At 45.3% G+C, this 10591-nt stretch overlaps 1 protein-coding gene across 1 annotated transcript in view; it reads right to left on the reverse strand.

Moving 5' to 3' along the window:
- Epha4 (EPH receptor A4) overlaps positions 1 to 10377 on the reverse strand; it is a 134160-nt gene extending 123783 nt beyond the window's left edge. Inside the window, exons 1-3 of the mRNA XM_028760580.1 lie at positions 10287 to 10377; positions 7056 to 7123; positions 1992 to 2655 (exon numbers count right to left, since the gene is read on the reverse strand). Coding sequence (XP_028616413.1) covers positions 1992 to 2655; positions 7056 to 7123; positions 10287 to 10377 — 823 coding nt within the window. The remainder of the gene's footprint in view (positions 1 to 1991; positions 2656 to 7055; positions 7124 to 10286) is intronic.
- Positions 10378 to 10591: the final 214 nt, after the last annotated feature.

Here is a 10591-nt window from a genome sequence, read left to right on the forward strand (position 1 = left end):
ACACACACACACACACACACACACACACACACACACACACACACACACCAGTTCCATAAAGCAAACCACAAAAATGTTTCTTTGACTTCATCCCCTCTCCTTTTCTCCTTTCCCCCCTAATTTGGCTTGTAAAGACGTCAAGGAGTTACAATATATGAATTACCAGGATCTATGACAACTGAAAATCAATAGCATTAGGTAGACGGAGATGAACTAACGCTGGCAGAGAGAGCGTGTTAGCAGGAAGTACAGGAACAACAATCACATACAAGGATCTCTGGACGATGATGTAAAGTCATAGTTTACAAAAATCACAAAGAGAAGCATCTTTTCTAGAAAGCCATAGTGCACAGTCCTGGGCATGTGGCTGTCTGCTACGGTTGGTGTGGTTCTTGTACCAGTGTCAAGGTACATGCTTCTTTTCTCATGCAAGTGCCAGGATGTACTTCAGGCTTCCTACTCTGTCCACGTGTACCAAGTCCTCTCCAAGTCAAAAGCAAACCACACAGCATGTGACACATCATTACAGGTACCTTTTCGCTGTGACTTGCATATTTTCAAGTTGACACTTTAGCTTGGGGAAATAAGACAATCTTTATCTTTTATTGATAAAGAAATAAAAGAACATTCATAGACACCCACTCCTAAAAATAACTATACCTAATCAGTGAAGCCCCTTTTGTCCCCCCTCCTGAGAAAGTAGAAAAACTCTCCAAGAGGAGCCATGTAACTGGATAACACCACAAAGACCATCAATGTACTTTCTTTGTGGGGATGACCACAGACTCCAGGTCTAGCAAGTGGAATGCCTTACACTTGATCCCACCCTGTCATTAGGATGTTTGAGATGCCAGACAAATTGTTTGGCATCGTTTACTTAAGGCTCTTTCATCACCAAATCAGGTGAACCCCGAGGCCTGACTGATAGAAAAGGTTCGTCTGATCTGTTTCATAGTTGGGACCAGGAGACACTGCCTAGCAATGGCCATTGCAGAGTAAGGAGCAACAGACAGTCGACGATGCCAAGCAAGACCGAAGACATAGGATGACTGGCTTGTTTGGACATCTCTATCCATACACGATATAAGCAAGACCTATAAAATGGGTTCCTCTCATTCTTAACTCCTAGGCAAATGCAAAGCTGCCGGGAAGCCAGTCTCTGCTCTGACAGACAGAGGACGTCAGGAACGAAATGCTGATGTTCATTTGTGTGAGATGGGTGAAAATCGCTTCAGTAATATAATGAATTGTAATCAATGCAGTAAAAATACACTCTTTTTCCAAAACCCAATCACCAAAATGGATGGCAGTTTACTCGAACCATTGCCTCTGACCACAGATCAACTCAGGATACTCCCCCACCGCATTATGATCTCCGAAAAGAGATGAAGAGGTCTTTTGTCAAGATTAATTTTGCTTTGTAACCCTTCAAGGGGTGGTAGGTGGATCAGAGGCACTTGAAGCAGCCTCTACTTTACTCTGTTGGGCCACTTCTCCACTGGTCCATGAAGCAGGAAAAAAATTAAAGTACTCCTTCTATACAGATTAATCGTAATCAGTGGGAGGGCACCTGGTGAGTCAACCTGCGTTTCCCATTTAACTCCTTCAAGCTCACACACATTCTGCTATTTTCACTGAGTCAGGAGACTGGCTCAAAAAAGGTTTTCTGCCCTCTGTAAGCAAGGATCAAGCAAGCCCATTTCTTCAGTTTGTTCATTTGCATTTCAGAAGGGGTATCAAGCCGGCTGGGATCTAAGTGCCTGTTAGCAAATGTGCTTGGCCTTCTGCTGATTACAGCAGCATCTTGTTTTCTCAGTATTAGAAATGTCTTAGCCTTGCCACCTGGAGCTACAGCACTTACTCATTAGATCCCTCTGTCCCAGCACATCCCACAGGGGCTGTTAATTACTGGCTTTACTCCATTCAGTCTCATCTCTGATTTAATTACGTGCACTAAGCCCTAATGAAAAGTACAGTATGGCTGTTCTTACCTTGGCATTCACCATTCTGTTCCTCATGCCCAGCATTGCATAGGCAGTTGCCAATGGGTACCAGCCATTCACCATCTGCCCCACAGTACATTTTTGGCACATCCTTCTCTTCTGAGTTGTTGACACAGGAGCCTCGAACTTCCACCAGGGAAGAAGTATCAGCCCCAGTGATGGTATCGGGAAACTGGGCTAGATTTCGAACGGTGAGTGGACACTTCTTGTAGAACACACGGACAGACACCAGGGCGATGCAAGCACCCACATCCTGAAAAGCCAGGTAAAACCCCTTCTTGCTCAGTGGCCCAACATCCCGGATCTCGGTGTTGAGCTTCATGATTCTGTCACCAATGTCCACCTGCGTGAAGCTCTCATCGGCTGCGATGGTGTCGATCTTGCCGAACTGGCTCTCTCTGATGAAGCGCTCCTTGTCGTTGTCCGATTCATAGTAGTAGAGGTTAAATGTCTCCTTGCAAGTCCCCATGACGCCCGGAAGACTGTTGCAGTCCCTCAGAGTGAACTTAATTTCAATGTACACCCTCTGCGCCCCTTCTCGGGTGATCCAATCAGTTCGCAGCCAGTTGTTCTGGCTGGCTTCCATCACATTGCACACCTGATAGGTTCGGATCGGTGTATTTTTCTCATCCATAATGCTCACTTCCTCCCACTGCAAAGATCCAGAGAAAATGTTATCAATGAGAAAGTTTCATCAGAGATTCATCCACACTGAGGACAGTTATCCTTCCAAGAGTGAAGAAAATTACTGTGCACCAACCCCCTGCCACCGGAGGGGAGTATCTTATGGGCTATTTTGCTATTTTCTTGAACTCCCCAACCCCACCCCGCACCTCTCTGCGATCCCCCCTCCTGCTCCCCATACACATTGCTTCACTTTTCTGCCTAAAACAGGCAACAGTGGATTTACTACTTGTGTGTTCTCAGCAGTTCTTGTGGCGGTCCAACAACCTCAAATCCACCTATTATAAGAGCTACAGCTACAAGTGGCAACATTTACTTATAAATGAAAAAAAAAAAACCTGTATGTGTGTTTGTTTCAACTACTAATCAGAAACCTGCAAATTAAGGGCAGGAAGAGTAGAGTTTGCCAATGGAAGACAGTTATCAGTTAATTAGCAGTGTTCCTGTCAGAACTTTGCTCCCTAATACTTTTTTTTTAAAAAAATGACTTTTGCTTTTTTTTTTAAAAAACAAAACAAAACATTAGTCTTTAAAGGGAAAAAAAGAAAATTCCACCTGGTTTCAGTAAACCTGGGAAGACATTTCCTGACTGCATTTCTTAAATATACTATCACAGGAATAGAAAACTTTTCAGAGCCCACACTGAATTGCTAAGTGTCTGTGCACATTTTATTTTTAAAACACACACACACACACACACACACACACACACACGTAAACAGAGTCAATGAATGAGTGCTTCGATTCTAATTAGTCACAGCCAGTTAAAGTAAAATAGTAAGTGGTATTTATGACGGAAAGCCCAGGCAAGAAAATTAACAGGAGACTGAGCTGTTTTCGTTGCATTCTACTTCCTGACACACAGACTCTGATGGTGGGCAATGGCCATGCTCAGGGACTCATTTTGAGCAGAGCGCTAGTCTCACCCCTCCTATAGTAAAAGCAGAGAGGCAGTTTGGGTTACATCTAAATCCTGGCTGCTTTTAGACTGCTAGACAGCCTCCGATTCTTCATTAACATTTAAAATAATGCAGATTGATATAGATCTGGCATAAATCAGCTCAAGTACCTAACAGAAATACAATTAGAGTGGAAAAAAGAGAGTTTTGAAAAATGTGTATTCCACAGTAGCACATCCCCTCTCACAAGTATCCTAATGTATCTTTCAACAGGTCCCCATCCTTGCAGGGGAAACTCTTAATGGACAGGAAGACTATTTATGAAGGGCTACAATGCATACAATTCTGTATTAGAATCTTTTGCTCTTGTTGTGAAAGTTGGAACTGAGGCTGTTGAGTGTCCTGTGGTGATTATCATTGTTATCATTATTAATCTGGTAGGCAATACATTATCAGTAGTTTACTTGTTTGAGGGAAAACTCATGTAAATCTAAAACTAGATTTTGCATCAAAAATACCTGCTCGGCATGCCTCTCATCCCAGAACAAAGATGAACTGGAGAAGCACATTTATTCTTGTAAATGAAAGGACAGAGAGTTCTCTGTAGAGCCCCCATAGGGTAATTCAGGTCAGGTGAACGTCTATCCTGAACTGCAACGTATTAACGCATTGCTCCATGACACATGGCAACCAGGAATCATCTCTTAGTTGCTTATTTCATAATCACCACTGTACACAGCACACCCATTTAAATGAGCACTGTCAGAAAGGAGTGCCTGGTACGAGCTGCCAGCAGCAGCCAGCCTTCACTTGCCACCATTATCCTGTCCTTCCTGATGGCTCTCTGAGACGTGCAGCCATCTCCCATGGTATCTCATGTGTTACTTGGGGGTGTTGGCAAACTGGTTTAAGAGTATCTAAAAGGATATGTTCCATGTGAAGGCCATTATTAGGCACCTCTCCAGTTTCCAACAAAGATAATACTCTGCCTACAAGGAGAGACCCCTGAACAATCAAGACCCCATATTTTTACCATTAACTTGGACTTTTCCAAGAAAATCCATTTCTAGTCAGTGGATCCTCAGAATTTACTTTCATTCTAAACCTGAAAAGGATTTCAATGATAAAAACGTAGAGATTAACTGAACTTTCAACATTGACTGTTTTCTCAATGTCTTTGAATGACTTTTAAGTTAGGTGGTTTTTTTTTTTTTGGTTAGTATATAAAATAGATTTTATCATATGTGTGATATGTGTATAAAATTTTCACATGTATATGCCAAGGAGTCTTGATCTGCAAACCCTGATACTCCTCCTCTTGCTGATCTCTTTCCTGCACAATCTGCTTTCCTGTCTCACACGTGCACACATGCATGTGTGCAAACACACACACAAGTATGTATATGTGTAGATATATGTATATATACATATGTCTGTGAATAGATTCTACATATGAAAGATAGCATGTTGACACTGGGCCTTTCTTTTTCACCATCCCCCTCTCTTGTTCCCGCAGAATGACCAATTCTGAGGTATACTTGTAAAATTTCATGTCTGACCTTGTAATAATAATAATAGCTGAAATGGCACACATCTCATAATGATGAAGGAAAAAAAACTGAGTACAAGTCCATAGAAAGTTCTGGGTTGTGCACAGTAAGCTATGCATAGTGGCTTTAGTAGTGGTTTTCCTTTTTTTAAATAGAGACTTCAAAACAACTAAAAGTTTTGTGTCTAGAAAATGTGACTAAGCACTCTTCCACAGCAATTCTACAGGAAGAGGAGAAAAGATGCCTGCATACTAAATTCCAACAAATGTTTTCTAGAAACCAGACAGACCATAGACTATACTTTCAAATGTGTCACTCCTTGGTTTACATAGGCCAAGTGTATACTTAGTGAAACAAGCTAGGTTGAAAATGATCTTAGCTGTATTCTGTCTTCATGCTTGGGGCAGGAAGAAAGAGAAAGGAGGCTTTACAATTTTTGAATAAGCACAGACTCGCCATCCTCAGTTTTGTTGGCTAGTAGTTGTCATACATTCTAACCTAGGGAGGGGAATTCCCAGTGGAGCCTGGGCAAGCTTCCTCTGGACCAGTGATGTGTCCAGAGTCCAGATTAACACTGAGTTTGACTCACAGCAAGATAAAGCTGTATCTTTCTTCACATTCAACGGATGAGGGCAATTGCCTGCAATCAGCACTGAATACAGCCTGTCTACACTACCAGAGGCCTGCCAATCACTTTTCCTCTCTTAGGTTTTAAAAAAAAAATGGTTTGGGAGACAGAACGGAATTTTTTATCAAAGACCAAGCCAACAGCAGGCAGTCAAGTTCAGTCAGAGAGACAGGAAAGCAGGGCAATCTCTGTTTTATTTCAAATGGATTGTAGGGCCTGCTTTGATCCCTCAGGTGTTTTTTTTTTTTAATGACTATTTAATTGCCCATTCTTAGTTTTGAAATACATATTGTATAATAGTGTCTATGAATCTTTTTGATGAGTTTTTTGTCAATTCTTTATTCAAGGGTGCAGAACATCATGCCGGGTGCTGGCAGGACGATGTTTGCCTTGCAAGACTCCTAATCTTTGCTTCTTCATTGTTTTTGATCAGCTGACTCAGTCAGAAACTATCACGCATGTCACAGTCAAATGCCTTGCTTACTTCTTTAAAGGATGTGAGTTATTTCAATCCAGGGCCCATAGTCAGAGATACAAGCTGTCCTGACTTCTTTAGGTAACTGACTCATTTGTGACCTGCTGCTCAGGGGGAAGGGAGGATGTGGTGACTACGCAAGGGGGTCTTCTGCTAGCGATGGTCATGTAGAGTTCTACAGTTTCCTTGGCTGAGATATGAAGGATGTGCCCCTGGTTTGCAGAGATCCAGACTCCAAATGCTTAAACTTTTAAATTGAATGCTCAAAGCCTGGAGGACTTTTTGGATTTACAAGCTTCTGGCAGAAACTTCCTTAACCTGCAGCTGATTTAAGATCAGGACCACAAGGTAAGGAGGCTGGCCTCCCCGCTGCTTTGGTGTGTATAATTGGAGATGTTTTCTTTCTGGTATCTTTTATATTCTCTTTCTTCATCTGGAAGCAGAACAATTGCTCTAAAATTAACCCCACCAGGACTCCATGACCACCAGAGTAATAGGCATAAATTCTAATTTGGTCTCCAGATCATATTTCTTGTAGGTATTTTAGTTTTAAATAGGCATCTAAGTCTATGCTTCCACCAATCTCCTAATTTTGAAGCCCCTTTCTGCCCTTTTGGTTTCTAGCTCTTCCATGACAGAACTATCCAAAGGGAGTATTGGATTTCTCCAACAAAGCGTAATTCACTTCATAGGCCACAGCGGAAATCTGACCCCCTCACCACAATCACCGAGAATCAAGCCATTAGACTCTCAGAAAGTGGCTAATCACTCTTTTTTTTTTCCCCCTCTTGCCTCGGAGAAGGCCTTAGAACTTACCCCTCCTTCCAGAGGGCTTGCTATCCACCCAAGCTCTCCCTGAACAGATCTGGAATCCAATAAAGTAACTGCAAAAAAAATATAAAAAAAACACAAAGGAAAATAGATTAATTTCCAATTGCAAAAAGCCAATAATACAAAAATCATTTGCCTGAGCGTTTCCATATGTGTTGAGGGTGCGGATAGCCAATCTGATCAAAACCGAAACTCGGGCCCACTTATGTAAATAACCACTCCTCACATGATCCTCTCTCCTCGTTACATCTGCAGGTTCTTCTTTATTTATTTAACTTGCTTAGCATTTAAAATTCCATCTGAGGACCCGATTGATTCATTTTTTTTCTTTCCTAAAAAGGATGAATAGAGCATCGCAAGCACAATTCAAACAAAATAAATCTATCAATGTAGGACAGCAACACCAGAGAGCAAAGTCTGCATTCATCTCTGTCTGCTATCTACTAGATGGTATTTGTTTTTGCAAGCCTCAGATGACCACATAACTCACCGGTGGTGGTGACAGACCCACAAGTGAATGCTATCAGAGGACCCGAAGGGTCATGGAAAAGGCTCTTTCCTCCCTCCCCCTGAGCCCCCCCACCACCAAATAAATACAGGCCCCCTGTATGCACCCTCTGCTTTTTAAATATCTAAGTTCCAGCAAGAAGGTCTGCCAGACTGGTAAGGTTAAAATGAAAATGCACCGGAGTAGTCTCTTTTTCCTAGGTCCTTTGGAGGACAACCGAGATGAGCCCTCCACCCCCAGGAAATGGCTGGTTTGAATTTTAGGTATGGAGTGCTGCCTAATGGATTTAGTATGCTTACGCTACACCTAACATTGGGCCTCCAAGCTAGGGGGAAGGGAGAAGACGCCTCTAGAGCGGCGGTACCCTTCCTTTTCAGGGTGGAATAAGGCTTTAGGTGCCTGTGACATTGAAAGAGAGGCAATGAATTCGAAACCTATCCACATTGCCCTTCCCACCACGATCTTCAGGCTTGGGGTCGAAAGGCCCATCTAAAAGAAACCCTTTGGGTTATTAATTTGATCAGGGAGGTTGGCTCTTCGGGCTGGGGGAGGGGTGGGAATGGGAGGCCCCTGTCCTGGAGGCCCGAGTACCCCAACTCTGTCAAACCCCCAAGGCCTGGAATTCTGCCCACCTCCCCTCATTTTACCCCTCAAATCCAGGAAGTTAAAAGCAACCCCTTTGCCCTAGCTCCTGGACAGGAAAAAATCCTGTATTCCTGGGTTCTATTAATTATTCTAAAATGTAGAGCCTCTCCCGGTCGTTCCCGCCTGGAGTTGTGCTCCCTTCTCTTCCCGGTCCCTAGAGAAAAGCCCGCTACATCCACTTGGATTTATGTAAGGTGGATTAGGGACACAAAGGGAACAATAAGACCCAATTTACAAAAAAAGGGAGGGAGTAGGAAGGGAGGGTAAAAGGGAGAAAAGGAAACGTGACGGGAATAAAAAGCAACAAAATGAATTAATTTTTAAGAGAAGGAGGGGCAAGGGGGTGCAGCCCCCCTCTCTTTCAACATTAGCCTACGGTTCCATCGAGCGCCTTTTTGTCTAGGGTGCCCAGTCTTGCTTCCCAAAGGAAAAAAAGGGGGGGAAATTAAAGGTAAAAAAGAACCCTGACTCTAACTGTCTCCGCGTCTGGGGCGAGAGAGGTCTCTGGAGACACTTAACAAGTGTGTAAAGTAAGTAGCCAGGAGAACCCGAGGTACGCGGTTCCGTTCAGAGGAAAAGCCCCAGGGACAGAGCGGCAGCGGTTGCCGAGGTGCTAAATCGAAGCCACAACCCTCGGAATGAGGAGGTGGAGTAGGGGAGAGACCACTCTTTTACCCCTACTGCCCCCTCCTCCGCCCCAGCACTGCCTGTGGGCAGGTGTATGACAGTGTCCAAACCTCTGCCGGGAGAGCTCCGGGTACCCTCTGCCTAGCCAAGCCTAAGTTGGTTTTTGGCTCCCTCCTTCGGAACAGAAAAAATGATAGTGGATTGCACAGGAATAGCTAGATGGACTGATGCCTGGAGAGACAGGAGGATGGATAGATGGATGGATGTAGGGAGTGGGAAGAATCGATGAGACAGATGCACAGCTAATGCGTGCAGGTTGGAACACGAACATAGGCCGGAGCCCACGTTCACACACTATGCGCACTCGCTTACCCGGCACAAATCGTCCAGGTTCATGCAGACACCCGCGTCAGGCACACATTTGCTCTCAAACACCACACACACACACACACACACACACACACACACACACACACGAGAGGAGGAGGGAGACAGAGACAGAGAGACAGAGACAGAGAAAGAGACACACAGAGAGTGCTTTTTTTCCCCTCTAGGCCCATCAGAAACTAAATGGTCACCACCTCTCCCCTCACCTCGGACAGAAACACAGACAAACAATCCTTCCAACGTCTCAATAGACAAGCAGAAAACAGCACACGAATGGGTCCCGTCGGTCATGCCTGTCCTTCTAGACTAGTCCAGTACAACATTTCGGAGAGAGAAGCTTAAAGTGGGATATGTTTCACTCCCTGACTGGACCTACCCTAGGTTTGCTGGATGATTTAAGGATCTGGGGTAGGTGAGAGGTAGGCCTGCTATTGCAACCTCCAGGGTGCGCGGCCCGATGGAGAAAAAGGTGTTTGAGGCCCGATGCTAGAAATCAGGTCACCGGCGCCCGACAAGCGGCGCCACCACCGCTGCGCTGCGGAGACCAAGCAGCCGGGTCCCGGGAAGCGCAGCGCTGGGAAAACTTTGCAGAAACCCGGGCTTGCAAGGTTTGGACAAGAGGCCGGGAGCGCTAAGCCTTCACTGCACTCTACATTCGCGGTTCCCTTCTCGCCTATGCTGCTGCTGTAGAGGACTTTGCTAACACATTTTTTTGTTGTTTTGTTTTCAAATCCCAGTGTATCCCCTCGGGGCGCCTGGAGCGGGCCCCGCAGGCGGATGCTGATAAACTTTGGCCTTTCGCTACAAACTTGGGGAGAGTGGCAGCTTGCATCGGTCACCCCTCTCAGTTCAAACTGTCTGATCCTCCTCAGTCCTCACTTAAAGGATCCCCTCTGTCCCGCACCCTTCTCCGGAGTGGGGACGCGAAGCTCACGCCACGCTCTCCACCCCCCGCCCCCATCCTAACTGGTTCTGAGCTCCCGAAGACCATTCATCAGTGAATCACCCACTCCAGGTCCCGGACCGCGTAAGGGCTGCCCGGCTCTTACCTTCATTCGCGGGGTATACCCTAGAACCGGTGACAGCGTCGCAAATTCCAAAGAGAAACGAAAAGAGGATGAAATAGAAAATCCCAGCCATGGTTCGCCGGTGCCAACGCTGCTCCTGCCGCTTCTATCCCAGTGGAATAAATGCTTAAGTTAGGAGTGCAGCAGTCTGAAGACATTGCCAAGAGGGTGGGCCCGGCCTGTGACGTACACCCGCCAGTCCGGAGCTCATGACCAATGGCAGTGCAGATTCGGCGCCACGTCCCCACCCCCACCGCGCAGAGCCCACCCCGAGGTCCCGCCCCCTC

The sequence above is a fragment of the Grammomys surdaster genome, unplaced genomic scaffold, assembly GCF_004785775.1.
Source record: "Grammomys surdaster isolate TR1022 unplaced genomic scaffold, NIH_TR_1.0 126546, whole genome shotgun sequence".
In the NCBI taxonomy this organism is placed as follows: Eukaryota; Metazoa; Chordata; class Mammalia; order Rodentia; family Muridae; genus Grammomys; species Grammomys surdaster.